This window comes from Spodoptera frugiperda, chromosome 30 (genome assembly GCF_023101765.2).
Source record: "Spodoptera frugiperda isolate SF20-4 chromosome 30, AGI-APGP_CSIRO_Sfru_2.0, whole genome shotgun sequence".
In the NCBI taxonomy this organism is placed as follows: domain Eukaryota; kingdom Metazoa; phylum Arthropoda; class Insecta; order Lepidoptera; family Noctuidae; genus Spodoptera; species Spodoptera frugiperda.
The window spans coordinates 2,035,498-2,050,465 of record NC_064241.1 but is presented as its reverse complement, the minus strand read 5'-3'; the positions used below and the strand labels follow the sequence as shown (position 1 = coordinate 2,050,465).

The following is a 14,968-nucleotide window of genomic DNA, read 5'->3' as shown; positions in this document are numbered from 1 at the left end:
GTCTAAGTTGCTGAGTAAATATTGATCGTTACTTTCAAATTTTTTATTGCTGAGATGGGTACTGGATACATTCACTGGCTTTAATTCTGTTGTTTATTTCAGTACTTTTATTGGTATTTCGAAGGATTGTGTGGTGAAATGATGAAACTCTGTTGCCTTATTAAATTAAATGCGTTTGATTAGCAGTACTTAAGTATGTATAAGTAAATTAGGTTCCTACTAAGTAAGTTATTCCCAGTTTAGGCAAAATACCTGACGTATTACCTTATTCAGACTTATTGTTTTACCTATTGGGTTTTTACAAAGGATTTACTTTCAAATACTTACTATTGGCACAGTCCAAAGCCTTAAATAAAAAAAATGCGAGTTACAGTTGAAATAAAATACAGGTTTAGATGTAAAACATGCTATAATTTTCCTAATGCTTTGCATTTACCGAGTCCATAATTTTCCGGTGTAGCCTATTTGTAAATGCACCTGGAGTGCGTATGAAAGCGAGCAAATGTGAAAGCTGCCCAGTCTAGCGTCTAGCGGAGACCAAAGCAGCCCTTGGCGCTTTGATTATGACTTGCCTCATTAAACGACTCTGTATAACTTTATGCTGCTAACCATTAGTGAGTTGTGTCGGTGACCTAACCAAGTCCAACATACAGTTTCAATAAGTATTTTTCTAATATTTTTTTACAAGTTTTGATTGAATTTATCCTGCATCGTGAGTGCATTACTTTCATATACATAGGTAGACATCACACCTACCGAAGTTCCCTACGGGAATCGAACCTATGATACTATAGGTACAGCAATTTTTAATTCTTCCCCTGCGCCAACTGTACCAAAAGTCAACATTTTTATTATTTTATAAAGTTTGTCGTGAGTATTTCTAGATACCAAACGTCTAAGTCCGATTTGTATTTTACAAATGAACCGGCTATGAAAATGACTGTATATCGTAATGTAAATAGACTGATTACCGTAACCGAATGTTATTGTGGTCATGAGTAATATTCAGTGGTGAAGACATGTAATGGTGGATACCTAACGGCAAGTACATTATAGGTAGGTAGGGGAACGTGGGATCAAATCATCATTAAATGTCGATGACATTTATAATTTCTGCGTAAAACGGAACGTTCTAATGTATAACAAAACAAACTTGTATTTTCGAAATATTGCTTTGTTTCGCATTGTTATGTATTATTATATTTAATAATTTTGTTTTATTTCAGTTCTTGTTACAGCCACTATAAACAAAAAAATATCACAGTTAAATTTACATCTGGTATCATTGGTGTAATCTTCATAGATAAAATTTCTAAATTGGTCACACTGAATTCTTCAGTCACTCAAAAATGGGGCTGTTGTCAATTTATTTCAAACCCAATTTTTTGGGTTTATTAAAATGTTTAAACAAATTAAATTGGTTTATTGTGTTCTTTAGTTTAATTAATTTATCGGTATGCATTTACGAAGACCAGATCGGAAAATTCGACTGGTAAGTGAAGATTCTAGGTTATAGTATTCCTATGTCATTGTAGGCTCTGAGTTGACTGAATTTTTAATGAAATTATGATTTTCAGGCGTCAAACATACGTGGGAAGGATCAAATTTTCCCAATTCGACACTGTATCCACAGCCAAGAAAATAATTGTCGCTACCGAGGAAAATGTTTTGGCAGCACTGAATTTAAAAACTGGTAAATTGATTTTATTGAATGTATCCGTTTTATACGTACCAAACCGGCGTTACTACGGTAATCCATGTATTCAGTTTATAAGCACATGTTTGGGAATTAATTCAATTATTTAATTAATCACTGTGATAGTAAAATGAGTCCTGTTAATCTAAATGTTTGATGAAATCAATATCTGTATAAATTGCTCAGTCATTGTCGCCTGATTCGGTTCTATCTAATTTTCTTATTAGAATAACAATAATTTAAACTTATCACTTAGAAGAACATAACATCTGTGAAATTATTGAACACAAACAATAAGTTCATAATAGTTAATCTTGTATATATCAAATAAAAACAGCTGACATTATAAAGATAGCTACTATTTCATCAAAATGTAGTGTTGTTCATAATTCTCTTGATCTCTAGACTCATAAGAAATAACTTGTATGTTGCATATACAACATGATAAATAAGATAACTAGCACAAACTACAACAGGTAAACTAAACTAAACTACATATATTAAAACTGCTGAGTTTATCTCATAAACAGGTTACAAGATTTTCCTCAATGCACACCATGTATAAACAATAAGTACATACATAGATAGAATATTAGTCATTATAACCAGACAATTCAAAACTAAATAATTTGATTTGTTCTGTCAGATCAGCAGACAGACAAATGTTTACAAACATGTGTAAGAATAAGGAGTTATCTTCCTTTGCATACTTTCATAGGCATTTGTATACAAAGATGTTAAGATGGAGAACACGATTACAAGCATGTGATCTTGATCTGTAGCTGCAGAATACCTAGCGAGTTTACCGGGACTTGTGCACTAAAAGCAGTTATAGGAATCGGGTTGTTTTTAGTCAGTAAGCATCTGACTCTAGCCTCACCCAAGGCGGGAGATGACAATGGATGATTTTCACCCCTCAAAAAAAATATTGCTTTATCTTGTCAAAAGGAATTTTAGAGATTAACATGTGGTGTGCCGTAACATAGATCTAAGCTAAGCACGCTATTTGTTTTCTATTGTGTATAGATCGATAGGACCAGCTCTTGTAGCGTTTCAATAAAAATTGTTGGTGCTGTATGTTCACATTTGTTTATAAGGAAGTAATTTGTTAAGTCCCCTTGTTTTGTCCATATAGTTCCATGTGTCACATAAAACAAACTGTTAATGGTACATTGAGGGATTTTCAATGAACAAATGTTTCCCAGGTCAAGTGGTATGGCGTCATGTGTTCGAGAGTGCCTCTACAGGCAACATTCAGCTCCTACAAATAACAGAGAAGGTGGTCACAGTCTCCGGATCCAACCCTTACCTGGTACGAGGATGGAACTCTGCTACAGGTAATAACTCTATCTTATAACTCCTGATTTTACTGACTTACAATAGTATTGCTGTTTTATTTTCATTAAGGTATTTAGATGAACACTTTGATATTTTTGTGTGTCACAATGATACAAATATTTTTCGTGTACAGTTCTTGTGTAACAATTGGGTAGTTTACTAGTTCAAAATTTATAATACAAAATAATCATTTCAATACAATAAAATATCCCAAAATAATCGTACTTTCATTCATGAATTTGACGATTATACTTTAAATATAATTTTTTCTTATTATATCAAAATCATCCATATCCAACAAAATGTAATACTATGTTTATTCATAACTTGCAGTTCTCATTATATATTCCACTGTTTCAGGGGTCCTCCAATTTGAATGGTCTTTGACTCTTCAAAATGATGAGCAAGCAGACTTCTCGGAGTGGTGGGTGCAGAATGACATGTTGGTTCACATGCTGCCAGTGTTTGGATCACATATTGAAGTCACCATGTACAACCTCGCCACTGGACAGAACAAGGGATCTACCACCAAGTTACCTGCTGTATGGTCCAATGATGGGTAAGAGAAGATTTCAATTTTTTTTGTGAAAACGAGCAGATGGATTACTTGATGGTAAGCAGTTACCGTAGCCCATGGACACTTGAAACACCAGAGGCGTTACATGTGCGTTGCCTGCCTTTTGGGGGTTAGGAATTTAAGGGTTGTTGGGGAATCGGGGATTCTGAAGATTGGGAAGGGGGTAACTGGGCCACCGATAACCTCACTTACACATCGAAACACAACGAAAGCGTTGTTTCAAGTCGGTTTTCTATGAGGCATCATCAATCCGGTCGTGATGGCCCTTTCGGGCCGAAGCAAGGCTCTCCCACACTTTGTAGATTTTAACTGAAATATTTTAGGTTTGTATTTTATAATAATAAGTTTATTCAATGCAAAAGTTATATGTTACTGTGGCTTCATTTTATGGAATAGTTAGTTATCTGACTACCTATACTTTTTGTCAGTAGTTAGTACTATGATCATATTTACCTATCCTATCATTGTTCATGATAATGAGATGAAATGAGAAATATTATCTCAATATTCTTTAGATAAACAGCAAACTGACTTTGACCCCATTTTTCTTCAAACTTCTATTCAAAATAATCAATATTTTAACATTACAGATGCATAGTAACAGCACCATACTACACATGTATCCACGGCCCAATGGGTAATCAGCAGCTGTTCTCATTGGACGTCACATCAAACACGATGCACCTCATAAGCCAACCACTCTCGGAGTACGTTACTTTGTCTTCTTACGATGGCAATCTCCGACCGCTTGATGGCAACGGTATACTACCAGCGTTCACGATAGACGATAAGAAGATTATTATGATAAAGAACAGCCAGTTTGAGATGTTGAAGACTGATGTAGTGGACCCGTCGGCTAGCGTGGCGATTGTAGATGTCGCGAATGGTCCCGCTGTTCTGCAGACTTGGATTGATGATACACAGGTAATTTTTTATGTTATTGATGTGAAGTTAGTATCAAATTGATAATACACAGGATTTTTTATGTTATTGAAGTGAAGTTAGTATCAAATAGACTGAAATATCTGTTTTTAATACAATAGTACAATTACAATGGTTTATTCATAGTACTGAACACAATAAAATAATAAACAACCTGAATGTAAAGTACTCCAGTACTTGAAACTTTGTATTTGACAATCAAATTCACTGGTCATGAGATGAGATTAGATTTTAAAGATTAAAATGTATTCACACATATGTCTCCCGCTTGCTTTCCAGGGCTTCTCGATGCGAGCTAACAGCGTGTCCACGGGCGCGGAGGTGGCGGAGCTGCGCACGTCGGACCGCGAGCTGCGGCTGCCCGACCCTGAGGTATCGTCCGCCGTGTGCACCAAGTCCGCGCGGGAACAGCTCGTCTGCAGGGTACTGCTCACCGGCGGAGACGACTCCGTGCATCTCATGCAGCAAGGAGGTATGTAACTAAAGTGATATAGACAGTAGAACTATGTTTATATTATCTGGCTAGAGGTGTAGGGTGTAATGGAGAAAATGTCAAGGAATACACTGTATTCTTCTTAACAATGACTTGTATTAATAAAATTGGGTACTATTCTTTATAATTAGGATCTCATTTTGTTGAAAGTTTTAACAAAAATTAAATCGAAGATATTCTGGTAGGTTAAAAATAGTATTGATGTGTTATTATTATAATGATAATAACGTTAATCTGACATCACACCATCAGCTTATAAGTGGCCACTGCTGGCCAAAGGCCTTTTCTTACACAGAGAAGGTTTGAGCATTAACCTCTAAGACAACAATAGAAAATACGTTGTGTCTCGCGTGGATCTGCGGCACGACGGGTTAATGACCATGCTTGCTCAATGCGGGTTGCCAATGTTAATCTATAATAATAAAAAATGTGTTTGTATTTAGGTCGCATACTATGGTCTCGTGAAGAAGCTCTAGCAAACGTCGTGGCTGCTGAATTCGTGGAGTTGCCAGTATCAGACTTAGATGCCGCTATCGAGTCGGAGTTCGACCAGAAAGAAGGTATGTTGATATTGAATAAGATTTTCATAACATAACACATCATTCATTTTTATATTATTATTGTATAAAGATTTATCAGCGATATTTTAACACTCATAACTTTAAAATAATTAAATTAATATTTACAATTAACGCTTTTTCAAGATGGAAGCTAAATTTTACGCGTCATAGCGATATCCTTTATTTACATTTGATAAACTAAACATAATAATAATATGTATATTGTGTATTCTGTAATGATATTTATTTATTTATGTATCTTCTTATGTTCTAGCTGCCAAGATGTATAGTAAGTACTGTAAATGTGTGGTAGTGTGATTTACTTTGAGATTCTTTGAGTTTATAAATAATTTCATGTGTGTAGAGTGACAGAATGTTTTAAATTAACTCACAATTATAAAAACTTTAATCTAAAGTCAGTCCACGTAATAAATAGATATTGCTAATTTCTTATTCAAAAATTGTATATGAATGAATTACCAGATGTGTGTCCTCAGCCTTACATTTATAACAACTCTTAAATATTCCCTATTATTACAGATAAACACTGCTGGAATGCCTAACAATGTTTTCTATTTGAGATATTTTTATAAATCTAGAACAATGCATTTAAATTGTGTCATATTAGCATTATATCACAAATGTTATTATAAATTCTGAGAAAGCTGATAAGAAAATATTAGTTTTTATTAGAAGTGTGTTGGCTTATCACCTATGTGATATACATATATGATAGCCTAGGTCCATATTTAGAATGTCGGACACTAACCTGCATTGCTAACAGACACTGATGATTATTTCGAATAAGCACAAACTCGACTATCGAAGTCGGGTGTGGCTAATATTTTTAATGCACTAAATTGTGCTCAATTCGTAGTATTATTTGTCATTAGTCAAATTATTAAATTAATTGAAAACATCTGCTTCATAAAGTGAACTAACTAAAAAGGCTTTTTTACTACTAGTTTCAAGTCTCAATATCTAATAGTAATAATTGAAATAGCTTGATGATATCTCTAAATTACTGCTAGAGGTATACTTGATGAAATTATTCTATTTTGAAAAATATGCTAGGTTCGATATGGGCAGCGTTCTCCCGCCGCCTGCAGACGCAGTTCCAGCAGCTGCAGACGTTGGTGCACAGCATACAGAGCGGCGAGGTCCTGGAGGACGACCCCCCCTCCGCGCTAGTCAGGGACTACTTCGGCCTACACAAGATTATTGTACTTGTCACCGATGTTGGCAAGGTAGGTAGCTATATGCTGTATATTTATTTATTTTTATACAAATATTATATAATATGTAGTAGCTGATTGGACAATGCTTTCTTCTACTCAACTATTTACACTTCTTACTTTAAAACATTGGTTTCCCATTCATTTAATGTTGTAATTGAAGTTATTTACTCAAACACCACTCAGTTATACATCCAAAAATCCTCAAACCTTCGCATGTATAATGTTAGTAGGATTCGAGTTCTATCTATTTATAAAATAAAAGTTTCAATAACATGGTTACTACAAAATATCACTCCCTATAGTCTTAAAACCCACTATATTGTATCTCCGACATAATCCTAATAAACTTCTATTCCAGATCTTCGGCATGGACAATCTGTCCGGTTCGATCCTCTGGCAGTACTACGAGTCGAGCCTGGACACTGAGAACGTGTTGGTGTACACGCGCCGCACCGCGCGACACCCGCCGCACGACGCCTACCTCACTGTTGTTGGGAAACATGAGGTGACGACTAACGTCTTTAAAACGTCGTACTTTAAAAGCAAATGCTTTATTCTGTATCCGTACCTTGTTGTGTATTTTATCGCTAGAACTAAGAAACAATAGGTATTTGGTATGTGTATTTGTTTTGAGTCTATGATATTTCGCCAGTGCTGCAAGTAGTACGCTTTGATTATGGGTTTATCCTGTTCTTCGTTCTATCAAGTATCAATGACCATGTCAGTTTAAAAAGTTTTCTTGTCAAAAATCATTATAAGGTAATTCCTGAACACTTTTGGTAGTACCAGATTATTGTAAAACGCAGCTGCAGACTAATTCACTACTATTTCAAATGCCATCCATATTTACTTAGTATGTTTTGCTAAATGCACCCCTTTTATTTGTCCAGGAGACAGGCAACGGCCTAATCATCAGCCTGAACCCAATCACGGGCTCCCTCATAGGCGAGCGCGTCCTACAACTAGACGTGCAACTCCTGCAGGTCGCCGTACTACATAAAGCTGATAATGAGAAGCTGCACGCTCTCATATTGCTCGATAAGGATGAAAATGTTCAGGTAATTGACTGATATTGGTATTTTAAAATTAATGTTATATTTCATAAAATTAATAAGTAAATTAATGCTATATTTCGTAAAATATTACATTAATTTTGTGTGATTATTAAATAATAATAATTTAATAATAAATGTTATATTTCGTAAAATTTAACATTAATTTGGATTAAAAAGGAAGGCATAGGCAGAGGTGCACATTACGGCACGTAATGCCGCTATACAATGTACACCCACTTTTCACCATTTGTGTTATAAGTCTCATGTAATAGGGTGTGAGAATATTACTATACACTGGGTACAATTCCAGACTCCGTGCTTCTACTGAGAACCAAAAAGTCTAGTAATACTTTGTATGTTTTAATAACAAATATTAGTAAAGAGATTGTGTTGTGTTTCAGATTCTACCTCAGTCGGCGGCGCCGCTGGTAGAGAACATGTTCATGTATGTAGCGGAGAGGAACACTGCGCGGGTGCAGGGATACGCAATCATATACAACGGACAGGTAAATAATTCAGTGCATAGTTTAAAATATTACAGGTTATAAAATACTGACTTTGTGCCCCCGGCCCCTTTTGTCTATTGCGCTGAGCTTTCGTCGCGACGACGCAACGGTGTAATGGAGCATGTCATAAAAATATATGGAAAACGACACTGCAACGATGCAACGCAGCGCAACGCTCAAGTGCTGTCATTAAACTTATAAATTATCTTTTAATCATGTCATCAATTGATAAATGAATTTATTAATTTAGGTCTCCAAAAGTCATAGAACTGCGTTTAGTCACACATCTTTACATAGTTCACTGATCCAAGTGTGGTATTCAAGCCACCCGTATACCCGTAGACGTCTTTCAGCTGATAATGTTTGTTGTCTCCTCAGACAGTAGAAGCGCTCCGCACATGGTTGGTCCAACTGGGCGGGTCGGCGGAGGCGGGGCACCGCATCGTGGCGGCGGCGGGCAAGCCGGGCGGGGAGCGGGTCCACTCCCCGGGCCGGGTACTGGCCGACCGCTCCGTGCTCTACAAGTACGTCAACCCCAACCTCGTGCTCTTCGTCACCGAGGGACCGGATCCACTGCACAAAGGTATTGTTGCGCATTATTTGTATTGTTTTATAAATAGACGGTTGACTGGTAGATAATGCCATTAAATATTTTTATTTTAAGACATAAATATTTTATTAATATTGAAATTAAAAGGCTAAAACGAGTTAAGTAAGAGCTTTTGATGAAGTCTCCTCTCAGATTTTATCACGTCATAAACTACTGCGAATAAATATAATTACTCGAAACAAGTAGATCGCAAAGTAACTTGGAAATCTTGGAATAAAACCAGAATAAAGTTTTATTTTGTGTACCTACTTATCTGCAAAATTTTTGTTGTTCTAGTGACTATTACTTCTTATTAGCGTAATTTTTTGACATGAACCAATTTCAATTCTGATATTTAACTTTTAATTGTCCACAGATGTAGTAGTAGCGACGTGCGTGGACGCGGCGTCGGGTGCCATAATAGCGGCGCAGGCCCACCGCCGCGCCCGGGCACTGCCCTACGTCGTACATACCGAGCACTACCTCGCCTACCTGTACTACAACGACAAACATCGGAGGACTGAGATCGGTAATAATAATAAAATACCCAACAGCCTCGACAACCACCTTAGGAGGCTGGGGTTAGGCGGATGGATCAAGGGCCTGATGCAGAAGGCAGTACTCCTCGAAACGGCACGTATTGTGAGGAGGTTTCTGTCTTTGGAGCCCTAACCACCGGTAGCTTGGACCATGCTCCCGCTACTGGTCGGCTCCTATTTTTATATTTTTAAATGTTATTTTGTTTTTTATTTTTATAAGTAATATTTAAAAATATAATTTTAGAGTGTTATAAATAAATATATATAAAATACTCAATATGTGGGCTTTTAATGACTCAATGTGAAGACTTTAGTTTTGATTTATCGAGTTTGTTTCCAATTCGAAAACCTTATTAAAATATTTTTGTAATGCATTACAAAGTTATAAAGTACGAAAATAATTAAACGTCCTACATGCACGGTATTTAGTGTATGACTTGGGGTATTAGTTGGCTACGTTGCGTGTGAGTTTTTACTACATAATATGTCTACCGATTGTATAAGTCCGAATTTTTGTGTGGATTAGAACGTTATTAAAAATATATGTGTCTGTCTCCAGCGACGGTGGAGCTGTACGAGGGCAAGCAGCGCTGGTCGGGCGCGGGCGCGGCGTTCACGTCGCTGTGGGCGGAGCGCGCCGCGGCCGTGGAGCGGCTCGCCTACATCCTGCCCGCCGCGCCCGCCGCCGCCGCCGTCACACACACCGAGCGCTCGCTCACCGACAAACACGTGCTGCGTCAGTACACACACTATCCGAGCTTATATTCATTATACACCAATACGAGTCGACAGATCACCTGATCGTTACCAATTATGTTGGGATTGGGGAGATTAGAAAAGGAATTGGACCTCAGCTAGCCTTACTCACACAGCGAAACACAACGCAAGCGTTTGTTGCGTCACATATAAAACTACAGAGTACTTGAAGGGACACCCATAGTGCAAAGATATTGTAAATATTCCATCTGTTTTCGTATTCATCAAAATAAACATTCACATTTTTGCTTTCCAGTGGCGTTAACATCAGGCGCAATAGTAGAAGTACCGTGGGCGTACTTAGAAGGCAGACGCGGAGGAGGTGAGGAAGGCGCCATGTTGCCGGCGCCGGCGCCCGAGATCATGTTGGCGCCCGAGGCACGGCTCAACTACAACCGCACGTTGGCGCGCCCGCGGCAACTCTACACGGCGCCCGCTGGACTCGAGTCCACTAGTCTTGTGCTGGCCACTGGACTTGGTATGTATTTTACACACTTTTGCTTCTGCAATACTTTAAAGTTTTATACAGATTAATACAGTTTTATACAGGTTTTACTTAGGCACATCCAAAGAATATAAGCATTAAAAAAGACCTCGTAACATACTATAATACCTCTCATGGTTGTTATGTCCGCAAGTACTTAAAAAAAAATATCAGCTAAATCTGTGTTAAAACGTCATGTACTCGTAACTGTATACGTAACGTAATACTAAAATCGATATGAACCCAGGATTTGTATGAATACTTATCAGGTATATTTGTATTTATAAACTTAATTATATTCGTTTACAGATCTATTCTACACTCGAGTAGCACCATCAAAGACGTTCGATCTCCTGAAGGATGACTTCGACTACTACCTGATCACCATAGTCCTGGCAGCGCTCATCGTCGCCACGTACAGCACCAAATACTTCGCCTCGCGGAAGATGCTCAAACTGGCGTGGAAGTGATGCAACTATAGTCTCTAGGGTACTGTAAAAAGGAATTTGGACTGTGCTCCCGCGGAAATAAAGTTCAGATCTATTAAACAGGTACGCTACGAAAAGTATTTGCCTACCGCCTAAATAAGGCAAGTAATTAGATTATAATGATACTGATTCGCAAGTTAGCATTAAAGTAGAAGGTAATTTAAAGTGTTCTAGAACGAAGTAATGCTAAATATCAAAGATTGATACAAGTAATTTAATGAATAACTAATGATAAGATGTTAAAATTATTATTATACAATATTTATTGTCAAATTCTAGATAGTGTTACTTGCTTTTCTATTTCTGCGATTTTGTACATTAGACTTCATGGTTCATATCAACTTGAGTGCTCCTGTCTCGAAAATTGTGCCATTGTAGTCTTCAAGAGATTCTATTTTCATGGCACCCACAACTTTTGTTAAATTAAAACCCACTGCCATATTTTCCGACGCAGTCCAAATTCCTATATTTTAATGGACTTTAACAAATAAACAATATAAATATAATAGTTTCGTGATCGTGCATAGTGAGTGTTCACGTTTAGTAAATGGATACACAGTATATACTTTAAGCTTGGGCTCCGTTGTAGGAAGTATAATGAAATATATACCTTTGCCTAGGATAATATGAAATGGAATACGGCCTTTATGAGACTGCTCGTATACTGACTAGCAAGAGTATTTTAAAACATGTGAACACGGCTACGCAGAAAGCTATTGAAACTAGTATAAACTGACCATTGATTGAGCGGAAAGGTCATACAAAGCGAGACCATAGTAATCTGGTTTTATATAGCTCGATGTATTGCCGTATGTACTAACAGCGTTAATGCTAGTCTAGTATCTACACAGTAACATTTTGTACGAAGCAATAATGTTTATAAGAGAACTGTAAATATTGTTACACTTATACAACGGTGCGTTGAGCGGCATATCTATAGTGAAATCTGATGTTTCTGAATCAATTCAGTGATCAAAGTTGTTCAAATAAATATCGGTCTATATAGTTTAAGTTGACCCCTCTTTTTCACGTTTGAACCCTCGAATTGTTTTATATATTCAATGGTTGAGATCTATGATAAATGATCTTCTGCACTATGTATGATAAAGGCTCACATTAAACTGTATAGACTTTCTATTGTAAAATTTAGCTAGTGCAATTTAGATGTATTATTTATTTAAGGGTGGTTTGTATTATACGATTCATTTTAAATATATTTAAACCATTCCACGATTTGTCACCTTATAATATATCAATTTTAACGTCATTCTATTGTAAATTAAAGATATAATTATTTTTTCCTATTAAAATCTATTCTAAAGTCGACTTAAGGTGACTGAGATGAGTGTAATCTTATTGAACATAGCATTTAATATAATTATGTATCTTATTCAATATGTCCGAGCATTTGTTCCTACAGTTTTTTATGTTTCTTATCTATTGAGACAGAGGAAAACTGCGCAAGAAATCGTTACTGTTTATGTTTGATGCAATTTCCACAGATTGTATAATAGTACATTGTATAATCTCAGTTAATTTTAAGTTCCATTCATATTTAAAAAAGTAGAAAGTATTAGAGCTCACGTCACACATTACAAACTTTCAGCTACTCTCTGTCGAGTAGAACTACTTAATTATGTACTTCAATGCATAATTTTAGAAGCAGTTTATTGCTTACTGTTTTGTATATTGGTCTCTGGTAGTTACATTTATTGAGACATCGGGCACTGTTTCTAGATCTTAGAGTTATAATAGACAAGATATATTTCATCTGTTCTCAGTTTAGAATTGTTCTAATCGCAATAAACAATATGTAAAAATATTCCTACACATGATTCCTTACCTATGTAATAGAAAACGTTTCATAGACACATTGTTGCTTACATTATTTCGTGAATTCTATCCATACTCTTAGTTGTTCCTCTAACATCTCGACCTCACATTCAAAATTTACAATATGTTTATTTAAAAGAAAGATACACGTTAATGTAAGCGAGGTTTTTTTGTTTAAAAGTATTTGCTCACGCAGAGTTGTTAATTAGCAGTTAAGGGTAAAGTTTACCGTGTCTTATTTGTTTATTATGATGTTTCTTTGTTATTTCAATTTGTTGCAATGGTGGCTTCATAGTTCACAGGTAGAACATTGCAACCACACTCATAGCTACCGCTCATGGGAGTGACAGAATTCTGTGACTCCATGTGTGAATAGTTTTATTATACAAATCTAACAAAGTATTTATATTTATCTTATGATGCCAAGATTCTTTCACACATACAAATATGTTAACGTTCTTAAGTAGTTATTTATAAAATAAAATGTAATAAATTATATTATTTATTAACTCAGTTCAGTTATTCAAATGTAACTTATTTATTCCCTTTAGTACGGAATGTTACCATTTCATTGTTTAATTTTAGCGGTTTGGATGATAATATAACAGTATGTTGTGATTTATGTTATTGTACTTCTCATGTCTAAGCTGCTTTTGAAAATCGGTATGAACAATCATAGTTAGCCTAATGAAGTTTTAGTAAATATCTGTTGAAAATAATGTCGAAGTTAAGGTTTTACATTTCATGTAAAGCTTGTATATGTATACACATTGAAGGTTTTAGGTTGTGGTATTTATTGTATCAATATCAGCAATATTTCAGTTCTTAATTTAATACAGACAAAGTATATTATTTTGTGTATATTTAGATCACATTATGTTCAACGTAAGAAACATCTATCATATGCTCTTGATCAGGGCGCATTTGAACATACACAGTTAATTTCAGAAAATCGTGAGTGGTGTGAAGTCCCTATATACAGTGGCTTCGATTAGACTGAGACAAAGATGTGAGAGTGGTTGCAATACATAAGTAAATATTATATATACTGTAATAAAAAATGGGTATTTGTTTTCTGTGACCAATGTGTTTTTGTAAAAAATAAAGTTGAAGTAATTACTGCCAGTTTGTGTTTAATTTTTTCTAACTTTACAATCTGAATGTTATCTGCTATCTAGTAGCTTCAGACACAGAATAACTTCAGAGAAGTAAATTATACGTTTGTAAGTAGGATGACAGTGATATCAAATTATAAAGGAAAAGTAGGTACTATTTTAAGAGTGGAACTAATCAAAAATAACTCCTGTCTTGGGTGAGGCGAGACGAAAAGATGGAGAGATTTTAGTCAGTACGGCAAAACAATAAGTTATGTACTTACTGACTACAAACTTCCCCGTTCTAACTTGTTTTTCAAGCTGGGGCCGTAGTAGAATACATTTTAAATAATATCTTTACATTTTAAATATAAAAATACATCCCATTCCAATGACCTATTACAATATAATTGGACTTCCAGGGTCTTGCTCTTGAATCCAATTCCGATCGATCGACATTGGTATTGTGAAATTTTGTACCTGCGCACAGTGCATCCGTATTGCGTAGATATTGAATGAACTAAATGGTATTGAGTTTAGCTTTATATTCTGTACTCTGAAGGCTATTTTCCCCTATACTTATTATACTCTATTTTAAACAGCTACGATTAGGGTTATTTCATTGAATAATTATCGAGATTTTATTGGATTGAAATTTAGAATCCCCTATGCTTTATTGGATGGTTTCAAGAGTTAGCATCCAGGGCAGCCCCAAGCAATCTATCGGTAACCACTGTACCACAAACCTCAACAAGATACAACATTTATCAAGGTTTTATT

At 35.8% G+C, this 14,968-nt stretch overlaps 1 protein-coding gene across 2 annotated transcripts; it reads left to right on the top strand.

The window, feature by feature from the left end:
• The first annotated feature begins 1,322 nt into the window (after positions 1 to 1,322).
• LOC118269651 (ER membrane protein complex subunit 1) lies at positions 1,323 to 14,219 on the top strand. Of its 2 annotated transcripts, XM_035584861.2 has the most exons (17): positions 1,323 to 1,492; positions 1,578 to 1,693; positions 2,902 to 3,033; positions 3,395 to 3,593; positions 4,202 to 4,535; positions 4,833 to 5,025; positions 5,490 to 5,606; positions 5,881 to 5,895; positions 6,681 to 6,853; positions 7,203 to 7,349; positions 7,735 to 7,902; positions 8,301 to 8,405; positions 8,784 to 8,988; positions 9,371 to 9,523; positions 10,093 to 10,269; positions 10,546 to 10,767; positions 11,083 to 14,219. In XM_035584861.2, exons 1-17 carry the CDS (start codon positions 1,350 to 1,352, stop codon positions 11,241 to 11,243), a joined length of 2,760 nt encoding a protein of 919 aa, XP_035440754.2. In that variant the 5' UTR covers positions 1,323 to 1,349; the 3' UTR covers positions 11,244 to 14,219. The 2 variants fall into 2 exon arrangements, with proteins under 2 accessions (XP_035440754.2, XP_035440755.2); XM_035584862.2 differs by lacking the exon at positions 5,881 to 5,895 and having other exon boundaries at positions 1,324 to 1,492.
• Positions 14,220 to 14,968: the final 749 nt, after the last annotated feature.